At 40.7% G+C, this 17,238-nt stretch overlaps 1 protein-coding gene across 1 annotated transcript in view; it reads right to left on the bottom strand.

Moving 5' to 3' along the window:
* RPAP1 (RNA polymerase II associated protein 1) overlaps positions 1-17,238 on the bottom strand; it is a 42,672-nt gene that overhangs the window by 14,805 nt on the left and 10,629 nt on the right. The window contains 9 exon segments of the mRNA XM_030043353.2: positions 1,323-1,480; positions 3,475-3,654; positions 3,832-3,966; positions 5,745-5,927; positions 8,232-8,399; positions 9,191-9,292; positions 9,748-9,846; positions 10,274-10,389; positions 14,205-14,411. Of these exon segments, the coding sequence (XP_029899213.1) occupies positions 1,323-1,480; positions 3,475-3,654; positions 3,832-3,966; positions 5,745-5,927; positions 8,232-8,399; positions 9,191-9,292; positions 9,748-9,846; positions 10,274-10,389; positions 14,205-14,411 (1,348 nt within the window).

The raw sequence follows: 17,238 nt of genomic DNA, 5'->3' as shown, positions 1-17,238 counted from the left end.
TGAATCACAGAATAGATGAGGTTGGAAAGGGTCTCTGGAGATCATCTATAGTTCAACTCCCAGCTCAAGCCAGGTCAGCTAGAGCAAGTTTGCCCAGGAACATCTCCAGTTGGATTTTGAGTATCTTCAAGGATGGAGAGTCCACAGTCTCCCTGTGCAACCTGCTCCAGTGTTTGATCGCCTTCACAGTAAAAAAATTTTTCTTACACTTAAGTGAAATTTTATGTATTTCCATTTGTGCCCATTGCTTCTTGTACTTTCACTACATATCATTGGAAGAACCTGGCTCTATCTTCTTTACAACCTCCCATCACATATTTATAAAGACTGCTAAAATGAGATTATGAGAACCATCACCACCACCAAAATAACAAAAGAAAACAGACACAGAAGAAAGATGACAAAGGAAGAATAGTGTCATTCCAAATTCAACTGAATGGAACCTACCTAATACTCTGCCTCCAAGCATTCTGACAATCTCTTGGAAAAACTACTTTTATTTTATTCTTTTTTCCCTAGTTCTCAAATTCTCAGGCAAAGTATCCAGTTATAATCATGCAAATTTAAGGAATCTTCTGCTGTTTCTCTTTCCTTAACATTATTTACAGTGCTAAAAAATAATATATAGTTTTTACTCTTTATTAACCAATACACCTGATTGGGCTGGAGAACAACGTGCTGTTGCAGAGAGAGAATCTCCCTTCTGAAACTTAATACTGATCTCCCTTTTACTCCTCTTCAGAGCAACTGCACAGGCACCTCTGTGCTTCCAAGTCAGTGCAGTTACAGGAAGAAGATTCAATGCTTGAGGTAGGTCAGACTTCTCCCAGTGCAGACCTTGACGGTCAAGCACAAGAACTGAAAGTCGATGCAGCATACAGCTTGTCTGCATCAGTCTGCCTCACTTAGCATGCACCCTCGTGACTGCTGCCCACAGACTGCCTTTAGATCATCAGATTTAATCCTAGGTGTGCTGCACACTATGTGTCTTGATGTCACATAAGCACAGATTATTCATGCCTTCAAGGGGAAAAAGATGCAGCCCTAAAAAGTTAGGGTGATCTCCCATAGTATAGAGTAGAAACAACAAAATACAACTACTTAAACACAGGAGATAAAGAAGAACCAGAAAAAGAAAATACTCCACAAAAATAGCTTTAGAAACCCTGAGTTTTACTGCAGGAGGCCAGAGAAAGGGAGATAAGACTCTCTGAAGGGAATAGAGACTGAGCCTGGAGATCCCTGTGTTTGTCCCTCTGGAAGAGGATGTCCATTTTCTCTGTTGTGCCCTCCACCCTTATTTCTCCAGCTTTGGGCTGTACCTGTAGAGGTCACAGGCCTGACCATAGCCAGCAGCCACAGCCCACAACCGGAAGGCTTCGGTGCTTAGCCTGATGGCTTCTTCCCTTGGCAGGAGCAGATCCAGCGGGTCTTCAGCTATAAATCGACTTAACCGACTTTTCATTTCAAATTTGTTAAGCTGTAAAACAAACAAACAAAAAAGAAAAGAACAAACAACAAAAGAGACAAAGGGATAAGAGACATCAGTTGCATGCATCATTACTTCATTACTCTGACACACCAAAAGAGCTGCAGATTTCAATTCAGCTCATTCTAAACTCCTCTTGCACTGTTCAAATCTGTCTTTATCTTGTGTAATCTTAAGGAGCATACTACAAAGGATCAATAAATGGTCAATGGCTATTAAGAGAGAAGTATTCCTGGAAGGGATGCCTAGGTGTTACCTAATCCATTCCTAACGCAAGTCAACTACACCTAAATCATTCCTGACAGAGATTTGTCTAGCCCACACACACTCTTGTTCTGGATGCCCTCTGCAGCATTCAGCTGATTTTTTAAAAATATATAATTATCCTTCTTTAAGTAGTCATAAATATAACTCTATTAGTCAAGATTACATGTAAAGATAAATCTTATGAAAAACACTGTATACAAAAGTACTGAATTGATGCCAATATTCTTTTTGGGAGGTCACACTGAATGGCTTTCTGAGGTCCTACAACCTAAATCTTTCTATGATTCTGTGTTTATTTTATAAATAGGGTACCTCCTGCCTATTACTTTTATAAGATTGTAGAATTTTGATGCCTTGGAAATGTTCTGAGGTTATTTTAGTATTGAATTAAGCATGACATGACTCATTTGCAGTTCTCTAGAAATAATTTTTATCCTCCCCAACAACTGGGTATTTTTGCTTAACCATAAAAAGGAGCTTCTCTTTCCCTCTCCCACACATACAAAAGCTTGTGTGTGCTCTGTCTAAACAAATGAGATAACAATGTCTTTTTCACAACACAAGGACATATTACGGATAATTTAAAATTCAAATGCTTTAGACACATCTGGTAGGGAAATCAGTGCACACCAGCAAGAAAGCAAAGGAGCTGATGAATCAAACTATGAATTCTGACACCCCTCCTACAGAACAGAGGGCAAAGTCAAATTTACTTCCAGAGGAGAAAGATGGAAGAACTTTGTTGTTCGCTAAAATAAATTCCTACATTGATGATTTTGATTTAGTTTTTTATTATCTTCCATTCCCATGTTTAAGTGCCTGTAACAAGCCATATGAGATTGCAACAGAACCAAAGCCTCAGTGGCATGAACCTTGTAAGCAATTTTTGCATGCCTTGAAACACCTAGAGTACACAAAGCCTGAAATAGAGTAAAATTCAGAGATTTTATCTTACGTTCCTGGTACCACCTACAGCCTTTAAAGATCCCGCTATCCATCATCAGCACATTATTCTATGTATTTTACAGCACAGACTGGTGTTCTTCTGCTGATGTTAGCAATTTCCTGGATGGCAATTTATTAGATGCTGTTAACAATACTGAACCAAAACGCCAAAGAGGTGCTCTGTAATGGGTACTGCTCTTGGTACATGTTATGCATTTATAGCACCAGTGTGATGACCTATATGAGTGAACGCAATTATCTCTGAAGTGGAAAACCTGTCCAGAAGTAGGTAAGAGGAGTTGGAAATACTGATAAATGACCTCAGAATTATTAAGACAAATTAATGGCAGGGAAGTTCAACCAGGGTTGTAAAACACAAGGATAGTGATTAAATCTCTGGTTCATAGAGCCCTAAGCTGCCTATCACTGGAACACGGGTGAGTACAGAGCATCACACACCAATGTGTGCTCTAAACATCTGCTATTGGTTAGTATCACTGAACTGTGCTATGTGATTTTGCATAACTGCGCTACATAAAATTTAAAAAAGTAGAGAAAAGCTTGAGACAGCTCTTCTAGTGATACACAGCAGAAGGCATTATTATGACACTGTCAACAATTCCTTCAAAACACACATATGCACCTTCTTCACAATGATTGTTTCAGCTTCAGCTCAGAGTCACCTCCAATCAATCCTCTATCTTTACTTAGAAAGTAAGGCATAGAGAACAAAGGTCTTTGCAAGCAGAAAAGCTCTTCTGAGAATCACTCACCAGCCTGGCTGTTGCATTGCGGCCTCCAGATGCCAACACCCTGATGAACTTCATAGCAGTGGCGCAAGCAACTCCATGGAGGCTGCTCAGTAAACACCCTGGTTCAGCCACTTGGGGATCCCACTGAGTAGGGAGAAATTCCCTGACAACGGTCTCAATCAACCGAGGACAGTCAAGCAGCTGCAGAGAAACAGCAGGCAGCACAAATAACTTAAGGTATGCAATTATGCAGACATGCAGAAGACATGCAAAACACACATTTGTCTGATCTCCTTGCCATAACTTTACCTGCTTCTTTCTTCCCTTTTTCAAACCTTTCTCTACCATTCCTGAGCTCCCATACAATGGGAGATTTACCTGGTTACATGCTTCAGAGGAGTGCCTTGCTATGTGGGTGAGGATGTGCAGTATATCCAGGACTACTGTTGGAACAGGTCGTACCACCTCCAGGATGTACCTCAGCCGGTGCTGGATCCGTGTCTTCAGAAGTCCCTGAAAGGGGGGAAAAAAAAAAAAAACCCAACCAAAAAACTCAACATTGTTCTCTTAACAATTGCTCTCTGAACTGCAGTTGCTGGAAGACAAAAGCAGAGTCAAGTACATCTTCTGCAGAGGGACAGTTTTAAAATTACCAGTGGGGAAGCAAAGAAATAAGTTTCTGTGGAGCTGCTACGCTAGCAAATGAGCAAGAGTTAGCTCAAGAGAGCAAGAACAACTGAACTTTTGTTGTGAATCAGACCAGCGGTCACTGGTGGGGTTTGGATACTTGTGTTTTCCAGAGCATGAAACTGTAAGTAACAGGGAATAGGAAAATAACCTTCCCTATAAAGGACTACTAAAACCTAACGTAGGTGAAAAGGGTTCTCATGCTCCTTGAATCATTTTGGCTAGACACCACCTCCAGCTAATGCAGCACTGTCTGATAGTACCTGGTATATCAGAGAAAGCTGAGAGAAGCAGAGAACAGACATGAATTCCTATTTTGCAGTAGGAAAAGAGAGATGCAGAGGGATGATGTGATTTTTATTTTATGGTTCACAAAGTAGAAGACTGTGATCAGTGGCAGTGCCAGGAAACAAATCTTCAGTTTAAGTGACAGCATTATGCATTCCTAGTTCTGAGAAAAGGCAACTCCATAATAACTGAGTTCGTAGTACCAATACTTCTAAAAAGTTGCAGCCAAGCAAGGTTGTAGTTCTAGGCCCGACAGAATTCAGCTGCTAGTTTAAATACTCCTTTTCTAACTGTGTGGAGTAATTGGATTGTAACAGCCAATAAGTAGGTGTGAAATGTAATTTCACAACTGGAACAGTGGAGAATTTTATCCCAAGTATCTTCTGAGTTCAGGCCACTTGGAACAAGTTAAAATCCATTATGCTGAACCATACAACTGTTTCCAGAATCACAAACTGATCTCACATCTTCTATCTACAACTCTTCTGTTAAGCTTTTTAAACAGTGTCACCTACTAGAATACATCTGAAATTATGAAGCCTTTAAACAAGATCAGATGCCCAAGTACAGTAATTCATTTGTCCAGTGAAGCTTTTAACCAAGTGCCATTCGAACACAGGCTCAAGCACATGGGCTAAGTGATGTGCTCACAGGTTTTAGTGATTACAGCAGGCAAGAGAGTTGCATCAGCTCCACCAAGGCTGAGTTTGAGGTAAAGATTGCTATTTTTAGATCTCGTATCAGGAACGTGGGATTAGGCTTAAATATGTGAGGAATTCCTTCCAAATGCTGTAACTCTGAGAAATGCAAATACGAAGAATGAAATTGGGGAAATGCTAAGTAGCCACCATACATCAAATACAAAAAGAATGTCATTGTACAAAACTAGTTCTGAACTATCTAGCTGTAATGCTCATGTTTAACTTACAAAAGTGTATACGGACACTTTAATAATGGCTGGAACCTCTTCACTTTTAGCTCAGGTAAGTGAGCTTAAAAACCATGTCTGTATGCAGACTTTCAGCAAGTCTTACAAGGTCATCAGTGTGCTTGTTGCCAATTTCCCTAGAGGAAGTTAAGAGATACTTAATGATACTGAAATCACACAGGTCAAGTCTCAACATTTTTAGAGATCAATAAAATCACCCTCCTGATAATATATGACAGAAACATAATATCCAACAGCCAGGGAAGAGTTCTAATTCTTGTTCAGAATGTTCTTAACAGCATACAGGGAAGGGTAGATGTTTCAACAGCGCACACAGCCACTGTGCAGGGCCTATTTTCCTAAAAAGATTTCAGGTCTCTGTGCTTACCTTTACAACATCGTATCGGGCCACATCTGGATCTGGCTTGTTTTCATCCTTTAATTTTTTATCTTGAGACTTCTTTGTTCCACTTAATTCTTCCTCTTCCTCCTCCTCTTCCTCCTCATTGTTGGGGACAAAGGGGAATGCAGCCATTCCTTGGTACCACGAGAAAGTCCAATCAAGATATTTCTATAAGGAAAGTAAAAGCACATAAAAAAAACTCACACAAAGAAATCACGGAAGACAAAAAATGTTCAAGGATGCTTTTGATTACAGAATGCTTTATTGATTCCCACCTAACACTAGGAAAATAGGAACACAATAAAGGGTATTCTAAACGTGTACAAGTAGAATGCAATGCTTTTTCAGGGAAGTGATTTAACCTATGACCCACACACACTTGGGAAACCATGAAAAGCAATTACTGTGAGGTGAATTAAATTCACTATACAAGTAGCAGAAATGCAGCTTAACTGGAAAATGTTAACATAAAAATTAATAAATAAACCACCTAGAAGTTAAACTGGAATTTGGCATTTATTGGCTCTATCCCCATTTCTGGATCTGTGTGGAACTTAGGTCACAAATAATACAGAACAGTCATGTAAGAATTGGTATGTTAAAATAAAGACTGCCTGGTGTATTTGTTCATGTTTGTTTGGCTTTTGTTTGAACAATCCTCAGCTTCAGCAAATAAAAACCCTCTTTTTTGTTCATAGCTAATGACAGCATCAGATACTCTCAGGTTCTAGGGCAATACTGCAATAAGTGAGTTTTCAACTGTTCAGAGAGGGGATTGCTCCCGTAGCAGACCTACTTCCCCCACAATGTTTTAGACTATAAAAGACAGTCAAATCGAATGCTTGCACTACTTAACTGCTTTAAATTTCCATTTCCTGAACTGGCAATCAGAAATAACTATCACATTAGTCAGAAAAGAAGTGGTAGACTTCAACTAAACCCTGAGCTGTTTTGAAAAACTTCAAATGCAAGTGCCAAGGAAGCGCAAGTTATTATCAGACATTAATTAAAAAAAGCAATATTAAACAAGGTTGGTGAGTGAGTGAATGACATGGTCAGAAGAGGCCTGACTTTAGGAGATGAAGCTATGAGTCCATCTGGAATACAGAGTTTGGGACTACAGCCTTCCTTCCACCAAGAAAAGGAAAAGCACAAGACAGAATATCTGGGTCTTCAAAGCAAACAAAGAGAAAGGTGCTTCCTTCCCACAGCCATTGATGAATGAACAAAACCTTCAGACACCATGATTTTTATGCGTGTTGATCTCCTGTGTTTATAGTGGGGATAAATCCTGTTTGTCTACAAATCCTGGAGCAAAAGACCAGACTTCCAGCCCTGTCCCTTCCTCAGAGACCTTTTGAAACTCGGCAGCACAAGACTCTAGGAAGCAGTCTCCAAATGAGAAAATATACCGATACAGCACTCACAGTGCTGCTTTTGGCATCAAGAGAGTCAGCAATCTCTGCCTATACAAGACATCACACCACAAGCTTCAATCTGAGAACGAGAGCACTGCAGACAGTTATAAACCAGAGCAATACCAGAAGAAAGAGAAGCACATTAAGAAGCTGATTCATAGCATTAATTACCTACCATGGGTGGGCAGGACTCATCTAGCAGAACACCATTAGGCTTACAGCTTAGAAAAGGAGCAAGATGTGGAGAAAGCTACCTCGTGCTTAATTTCTCTTGCCTCCCCACGAGGGACAGCTCTAAAGGCCTGGGAGAAGTCGCAGGGGGCTTCTTGAGATCTACCCACTCTTCTCTATCACCAGACCCTTGCAGTCTGACACAGGAGCAGCTCTCATGGAAGGAACTTGAAACACAGCCCACAGACTGCTTCTGTCCAATCAGGAAGACATCTTAATCTTGCTGCTCATGGCTCTCTAGTATCTCTGAACACCCAAAAAAAGTTTCAACCTTCTAACAGGAAGAAAAGCATCAAGGGGAAAATAGACACATGAGAAGGTGAAATTAGGTATTTATCAGCGTAAGAAAAGCACAGGAGAACAGCAGAAAATGGACAATGAGAGAAAAAGAAAACAGCATCATTATGAGGCATAATGAGAAGCAGGGAGAATATTTAATCTGTTCAGAAGTAGGAAAACTACAAAACAACAAGCCAACAACATAAGAGGCCATATTAAAAAAACCTAAATTGTACACACATTAGTAGTCACCTGATCTAGATTGTAAAGATGTCAAAAGGAAGAGAAATTCAGCAGCCTGCACTGAATTTTATCATGGGGCAGAGCTAATTCAAACAGGAGAAAAGATGTCTGAATGTCTCAAACTGGGATAACACACTCCCTTGTCTGCCCCAAAGCACAGCAATGGCATTCTATTGACCATTAAGCTAACCCATTCAGCAAGCCTTTGTTCAAGCTACTTACCATGTCTTCTCATTCTGATTCCTGTAAACAGCTCAGCATGAAGTCAAACCCAAACCCAGGCACTTAATGATTGTCTCACCTCATCATCGAGTGACACCAGCAGAGCCCGAAGAGCACCAACAGATGCTGCCATGACATTATCCACTGCATCATCCAGTGAGAAGCGCAGCAAGAAGAGAAACCCAGCATCAAGCAGCAGACGCAGAATGCTGCCCTTCAAAGAGGAAGCAAACTCTCCAGCCCTGGCCTGAAATGTATGCCACACAGAGCAAGTGTTAAAGCTGTCTCATCTCAACTGGGTACATCTCAACATTCTGCATGTTTGCCTCTTCCCATTTCTACGGTAAAGCAGCTAAACCGCGTGCAGGTTTTTTTTCCTTTATTTTCTCCTCCTTCCACTCTACAGAGGCACCCAATTCCAGTTCCTCAATGCAGGAAACCTTTCTTTCTAAAGTCTGGACTCATCTTCTGACTTCACCCTGTTCTGCCCCATCATTCTTCTCTAAATCACACTGTTTCTTCTTCTCTGCCTCCACTGCCATTGGAGGGAAGGTCAGCACTTCCCCTAAGAGTTAGGTGGAGACGTGCACAGAAGTAAATATTCATTTTGCTTTATGCTATTGGCACGTCGCTCTATGAGTAGGATGGTTCATTCTCACCTCCTACAGAAAACACACATCATGAAGCTGACTCAGACAACAGGAGTGAAAGGGTCATTGCCAAGGATAGGTTTGTCACAAAAGTAACACCAAAAAAATAATTTGTGTCCAAAGCAACAACAGAACTGAAGTTGCAGCACTGCTGCTGAATAACACTTGGAAGCATCTCCCTCGAGAGAAACCTGAAACTCAGTTTGCTATGTTCCAACACTTAACTTTTCTAACAGTAAGGAGATCCTCAGCAAAAAAGAATGTCCTGCTTGTGATTTTGCTCACCTTCACTGAATAGTAGAAAGCAAACAACTAGTACCAGAGAATCTGGGCCCTGATCCACCAGAAACTTGAATTATGGGGAGGAATTCCATAGAAAGCAACTTACCTTTTGAACAATACGACCCAAGACCTGTAGAGCCAGTGTCCTCTGTTGAGTAACTTGGCTGCGAGACAAATGAAAGAGCTCTTGGAGAGAATAACCAGCTCTCTAAATGGGGGAAAACAAACAAAGAAACAAAAGCCAAAAAACCCAAACCAAACAAACAACCCCCCCCTCAGCTATAGGTAAAAACAGGCCCCTTACTCTTATTTTAACTGTAAAATACTGCATAACAGGAGATAAACTGCAATGCAACATTGTTTGCTGCTTTATGGCAACTGCAAAAGAGAGTCTAATCATTGATGCGACAGGAGAAGACTGAACTTCTTAAGAAAAGGATGTATGTGCACCTTTTTCCAACATCGCAGATCCTTAATGGCATTAAAGAGAGCAGTTAATGCATGCAGACCCAACTTCTCTTCAGGAGCTTGTTTCAAAAGAAAGTCACCCATCTGCACTTTCCTAAGTTTTTTGTCACTAAAAAGCCTTGACACAAAAGGAATCTGCCAAATCAAACACAGAAAACTGAAATGGGTGTGTCCTTTCTACTATATTACACCTACCTCTGCCTCTTCTCCATGGTGATGCAGGCCTAGATGTGTCGGTAAATCAGCATCTGCAGGAATCAATTCTCCTTTTAAACTGAATCGAGCTTGCATTCCCTACAACAAAAGGGTGGAGGGAGAAAAGGATTATTTCTATTGCCTTCCACTCCATTCATCACTTAAAATACCACTTCTTACATCAACTGCTGGAAGGTGACAGTTCAAAAACTCCCCAGGTCAGGCCTCAAATTCTTAAAAAAAAAAAAAAAAATTTACTCCCCTCTTTCCTTTTTTTCTTAGCTCTCAGACCTGTTTCATCCCAGATTACAGTTGATAGACTCTCACTTCCTAGCTCTCTTGAGCACTACAGACTGAATCGACCACGTATCATCCCACCCTGTGGAAGAAACTGGGGAATCTCTCAGCCTGATGAAATCTTACAGATTGAGTAACCAGAGGACTAGTTTTTGAACTTCAAAACTGTTACTGCTGAGAAACATTATCCAGACACAAACATGAAAAATATAAACTTCTGCTTTCAAACCTTTTTGGTTTTCTTCTGCCGGGGCGAGGGCAAATCTTTCATCCATTCCAGTTTCTCAAACTCCACATTGTCCATGTGTATCCATTCCTTCTTGGGCTTCACAGGCAGATCATCATCTTTGTTGGGGGGGAAAAATGGCAGTCAACCTTCCAAGGAAGGGATGAAGAAAATACTATTCCCTCTTTGCCAACCTACTTGGCTTAAAGACTGCATCAAATATAGCATTCATGTAAAATAAGAAGAAAACAATTTTCAAACTGACTGTTGGCTGATGCATAAACATCAAAGGTTTAAAGCAGTTTTCATCTTTCTTGAGAGCTAGAAGAGGAAGTAAACAGCACTGTAATGAAATTCACAGACAAGGCTAATTTGGGAGAAGTTGAACAGAAGTCAGGACACAAATAAGGCAAAGTGATCAGAACCAGGGCAGAAAAATAGTATCAACCCTACTTTTGAGAAAGCAAACTAATATCATCCAAGGAGGGGGCTGTTAGGAGAGATGTGAAACGATTCAAAAGTATTAATGCAGAGAGGTCCAAGCAAATTATTGGAAGCCAATATGATTTCAGCGTATATACACTGGAAAGAGCACAAACACTACTATTCATGTTGTCCTGGTTTCGGCTGGGATAGAGTTAATTTTCTTTCTAGCAGCTGGTATAGTGTTATGTCTTGGATTCAGTATAAGAAGAATGTTGATAACACACTGAGGTTTTCAGTTGTTGCTAAGTAGTGTTTAGACTAAGTCAAGGATTTTTCAGCTTCTCATGCCCAGCCAGCAAGAAGGCTGGAGGGGCACAAGAAATTGGGAGGGGACACAGCCAGGACAGCTGACCCAAACTGGCCAAAGGGGTATTCCATACCATGTATTTGCGACGCTGCTCCTCATTCTGTGTCCCCCTCTAAAGGCTTGAGATCAGCTTGGGAAGAAAAGATCAGAACAGCTGAAAATTTACACAGCTTGCCTGAGAAACAGCTCAGTGGGGAAACTGGACAGTTTAACAAGAATTTCAAAGGTGCAAGTACTAAAGGAAGCAATTACTGATTTAACTATAAAGAGCTTTGACTAGAAGAATTTGAGAAACAAGACATTTATGCCTGACATCACAAGAGTTGCCCTAGGAAAGAGACAGACAGCATGTGGAAGAATCTCACAAGTGAAGGGACAGGAGAGATGTAACTAGAAATTATCTGAACACCGGGAAAGGTAATGCTTTGCTACTAGGATACTATCCCATACCGGCATGAGAAGAGATGAGCTAAGAAGTCTTTGCTATCTCAACAGAAATCACACATAAGGACAGGAACAGTCAGTCTGAGGGCATGAAAAGCAGCAGCATCACTCCTGCTGGAGCAGCCCAGAACTCATTTGCCTTGCAGCTAGTAATCCTAGTGCTCTGGTCTTCTCTTGCAAGGAACAATGAGTTCCACTGAGACGCTCTTCTTTCATCAGATCTTTTCCTGCTGATAACTGGCCTGAAACCTAACCTTTTATTTTCCTCCAATTAGCAGATAAACTTTCAGGAAGGGCACTCATCCTTTCTAGGATGAGGCTTCACCCTTATGATCAATGTGGTATTGAGTCAGGCAAGGAACCAAGCACAGAGTTATATTCCTCAGTCAGAAAGCTGTTCCGCAGAATTTCAGCCAAAGGCTCAGCACACATTTTAATTGAAGAGAAGAAAAAAGCATCTCAAATGTAAGAAAGTGGAATGTTTGTGGGTGGTAGGTGCAAAACTAGAGGAAATAAAATCAGCAGAAAAATGAAATCTATTGACATTTGTAATTCAACAAATAGTTTTTTTCTCCATTAATCACTAAACTGATAGGGTTGAGTTAATCATTCTATGAATAGGATTACGCATATTACCACCAGCCCTTAGTATTATGATCTTGTCAACAAGAAAAGACGGATATATATTCCAAGGCATCCACAGATTGTTCAGTTACCGAGAAATCCCTCTACAAAAACACAAGCTGACAGCGTGAATGCAACATTTGCACTGAACTTTTTCAGACTTGGGTTATATTAAAGGCTATTACCCAACCTCTTCCCTTTCTGGTTTGCTTCTCCTTTTGTCTCAGTGCCAGAATTTACTTTTCCATTTGATAAGATTACAAGTTGCTGGATAAAGGCTTCAGCATCCTGTTTATTAGAAACCATAACCTTTTATCTCATTAGCGAAGCAGGTTTGACTTTTGAGCAATCCCATTGCTTTGTGTCACCATTCTCTCCCTGGGGAAATTCAGAATGACCATTTCTGCTAGGTTATTCATGATGAGTTTACTTCTGAGCACAAACAGATGCAAAATCCCAGCACTAAGTGCTAATGTCAAATTAATATTTTTACATCTCCTGTTGGCCAAAATGGGCTGCAGGCATAAACTCATGTGCTGGAAAGGCTTCCCTTAGTTTTGTAACTGTGTTCCAGCTCACCCTTTCTTTGTTATTTCAAATATCCTGGGAAAACTCCTCTTCTCCTTTCCTGTGCAGTCTTCCATGGGAAGCAAAAGATGCTGTCAGCACACGACACCCTGAACACGGAGGTATTCCCAAGAGCACTACTACAATCTTCTGAACAACCTGCTTCTATTGCTCCCAGATGAGTAAAAGAATGTCACTTAACCTGGTGCTATTTGTGCACTCGATTGTTCTGAACTAAAAGGAACTAAAAATAGTCCTTTTGATTAAGATGGATTCATGGAAAAGTAAAACTTAGGGAGAAACAGCAAAAGGACTGTTCAGTGAAGCATTTTCCTCAATAAAAGGCTAATCAGCACGTGTACACACACACACTCACAGACTCATCCCTCTCATCAAGAAAATGGTAAACGGTTTTTATCTCTTGCAAACACCAAGCTGAAATCCAGGAGTGATTCAGAGACCTCTTTAATCAGTCTGCACGTTGCACTGGGACACAAAGAATGCATCAGAAGAGAGATCAAGAGATGGAGACAGCCAAAAATTGACAGGAAACTGGGGGGGGGGAAGCATGCTAATGAGGAGAGAGACATGCTACGAACAAAAGTGTGTGAAAGATGAGAATGGAAGCCTAAAATCCCAACAGAGAAAAAGAAATGGCTAAGAAAAAACTGCAGTGAGAAAAGCAACAATAAGAACAGAATCTTAAGGGGAAAACACTTTCCTCTGCCATGAGAACATATGGGTTGCTCTAGCTGCTGGGGATAAAGCAGCTTTCTCCTCATACAGGCATATATTGAATATTAAAGAGTTCTGTCATAAGAGGCAACAGCTCTGTACAATTCTTCCAAAAAAGCGGAAGAACACTCTATGCCTTAACACATCCCTCCATCCACAGCACAAAGAAAAGAACTGTATCCTATGGAAATCACGGCATGGGCTCTGAGATACAAGCCACAGAGTGGGGCCTTCAGGAGCAGTGTCATGATAAGACATACATGCACTATATGAGCAGTTTCCCTGAAGTGAGATTGACTGTCATCTCCATGCTATCCTGAGAGCAAATCACTAACTCTTATCTACCCAACACCCTCTTGTCCCCAACCGGTCCCAGTTAAAAGAAATTATTCAAGCAGCAGCTGAATCTCACTACCACACTCTTCTGTTTCCCTGTCCACACGACTGAACAGAAGAGCATTGATACCTAGTTTAAAACACATTTTCCCTTCAGAGACCTCAGAACAAATTTCAAAAACAAAGCAAGATCTTCCACTGAATAGCTCACCTCCATTACACAGCATATCACCCTTCTAATCTACGCAGCCCAGCTAGAAATAACAGAGATGTTCTTTCTTGAACCCAAAATATATGTATTTTTAAAATATCATGATAAAATTCTGCGTTGGATAACTAACAAAGTGTCACATCAATCCAATCTGGATTGATGCAAACACCACACAAACCTTACATTTATGTTGAGAACATTAAAACACGTACTTTGTCTCTTACCTGTGAATTTTACCTTCATATTTTCTTCCTTCCTTACAGATTCTTCCAGACCTGACTCCTGCGTGGAAAGAGATGATCCTACACCATGCCGAGCCACAGGCAGAGATTCCGCAAACTCCTCCAGTCTGTTCCGTTCCATTTTTAATTCCTTTTTCTGGCCTTCATTGCCACCACGTCGTGACTTTAAGAAAGCAACTAAACTGGAATCTGCAGGTATTGACAAAGAGACAGACAGAGAAGTGACAGAAGGTCTCAAAATACTCTATATGCCTATAGCTCCTGCTATTTATGTTTTAGTCTTTTCATTCCCATTCCACATGCCCTCTTCTTCTGTACCAACTGTCACTTCTTTTCAAACTGAGGCACTTAACTGCTTTATGACCTCTTCAGCACATATGCTGGGTACAACTGACTGGTGAGGTGACACCAGAGAAAGAGCTGATAAATGTCTTTTCAACCACAAAAATTCTAGTTATTCTCCTAGCTTACAAATAAAGAAATAATTATTTCTTTCCCCCTCACTGCCACTGAAAAGGCACATGCAAACAAGACTACTCATTGTGGAGAGAATTCTGGTCTGCGACTTATGGGAGGAACCCAGGTCTGACAGTTTGCCTACCCTGCCTGTGGACTGCTCAGTGGCATCAATCTGAACACTATGAGAATACATGGAACAGACACCACAACAAGAGTCACCTGCTCTTTATTGAATTGCACTAGAGCTGCAGTGCATGGTCTAGATGTTATATTAGGAGCAGGAGATCTTGTTTGTTCTGAACTGACTCCCCATCCTGAGAGTCAATTATGGTCTGACAACATCCAGAAAACCGACATGGCCGTTCTCTTCATGCTTTGGAGGAGAACAACAAAATTTGGGAGGTAGGGGTGTTCTGAAGGACAGATAATGCTCCTATGGCTCTAAAACAGGAAAATGTCAGAAGATCATCATTTTCCTTTCAGATCTGCTACAGACATCCTACATGATTTTTGATGGAGTGCGCTTTCTCTCCAAATACTTTTCATCTAGAAGATGGTGTTGGAATGTTTATGCTAGAGGTGAACAGTAAGAGCCTGTGCATTGCGTCTCTAAAAGGCACAGAGATACTGCAATAAGCAGTGTCAGAGATGCATAAAGTAACAGAATATAACACCTACATTGGTTATTTATTCTTTGGAGGACAAAGGACAGGCAATTCAGAAATGCTCTGTACCTGAGAGAAGTCATCCCAAAAAGGAAATGACTCCCATGACTCTGAACAGTTCAAAGAGGATGCAGGGATCTATCCCACACTTGATTGCTGTGCACTCTCCTCATGATGCAGTTTAAACCTCCCTTGGCGAAGGACAGGCATTCAGCCCAGTCTCATTAGGGCATGCATATTTTTTCCTGAATGCAAGCAGAGCTCTCACTTTCTCACTTCACTGTACACAGCAAGGAAAAGACTGTATTCATTATTTCATCATTTCACACAAACGGTGACAAACAAGTCAGTGATTATGTCAATCTGTGCACAGTATGTCAGAAAGTACGCCTACTTCTGCCCAGAGTCTCCATGGGCAAAACAAAGACAGTATCAACAATAAGACCCTGAAGACACTGCCCAGCATGGAATTGCCTACCCATCCTCATACTCCACACCATGGAGTCTCATCTGCTTCATAACTAAGAGGTTAATTCAGAGACTTGGCAGCGTTAAACACCCACAAATTATTCACACTCCTGAATACAGAGAAAAAGTCTCTTTAATCCACATCTCTGTGCCTGTCCAGTTCCCAAGTTCATCTGTAAGCCAGCAATTTAGTTTAGCAGTTGCTTCATCATGCATAATCCCTAACCACAGATATTTTGGGAATGCCAAAATTATTCCCAGTTTCCTTAAGGCCTCAAAGACTGGAAGATCTACAATTTTAACCCACAGGGCATATAAACAAATACATTGTTTTAGAAAATAAATTATTGTTCAAAAATGCTTAAAATACACCCTATCCTTTTTAAACTCCCTAAGTATTCACTTCACTAATACCCCAAAGGATGGAGCACTGGGGACAAGGAGCAAAGATCACAAATCAATCACAAGAAGAAAGTGCATAAACAAGATATTTTCATACACATGCCATTGTTATAAGCAGTGAAGTTAAAAAAAATTTTTTCGCTTCAGGTAGTTTAGGGAGCTCAGCTCTCTGCGTGAAGGATGTACCTAAACATTCTGTCTGCAATTATTTTGCACAGTTCATTATACCCATGCTGCTTGCAATGAAGATCATTAATATGAACTTTAAGCTAAACCCACAAGAGACTTATGCATCTAAAATGCCACTCACACCTAAATTTGATGCTAGAGAATCTGAAATTATGAGAATTTCAAAAACCTTGTCTACCACCTACATCTGTACGTCTGCTCTTCTTAAGCATACAAAAAAAAAAAAAAAAAAAAAAAAAAATCACTGAAACCAATGCCAAGAAGTTTTACAGTGCCCTAGATCACACAGTGTCTTATCAAACATACCACATTCTGTGTTCTCCCCCATCTTGTCATCAGCTGTCAGTGACAGGCATTCCCAGAGCACCACTGTGGACAGGGGTCCAAACCAGAGACCAGATCCCTGCCAGAAGACCTGCACCCAACAACTAGACAATTAAATAATTTTTCCAAGAAGTTCAAGACTAGTTGTAAGTTCTTCTGCTCTGCCAAGTACAGATTTGAATTTAAATCTCCCACATGCCCACATGTTTCCCCTATCTGGGTGTTGACAGTTCTGGCTCAAGTCTTAGGTATTTTGGAGGGGAAGACCAAGGGCTCTCTCTCACCTCTGCATTGCTGTGGCCATCCTAAGCATAGCTTTGCTTTCTTATCTGCTTCAAAGAATTACATTTTAGGACTTCAATACATGTATATGTAACCAGGTATTTGGTGCGCAAAGTAACAAAGTGCATGGATCATCTTATCCCACAGCAAAGGGGAGACGAGACAGACTTAAGCTAAGCCCCCTCTCATTGATGAATAAGCACTCTTAAGTCCTTCACACTTAATTC

Source organism: Aquila chrysaetos, chromosome 2, assembly GCF_900496995.4.
Source record: "Aquila chrysaetos chrysaetos chromosome 2, bAquChr1.4, whole genome shotgun sequence".
NCBI lineage: Eukaryota > Metazoa > Chordata > Aves > Accipitriformes > Accipitridae > Aquila > Aquila chrysaetos.
Note: the sequence above shows the minus strand (reverse complement) of the source record. Positions and strands in the feature narration are given on the sequence as shown.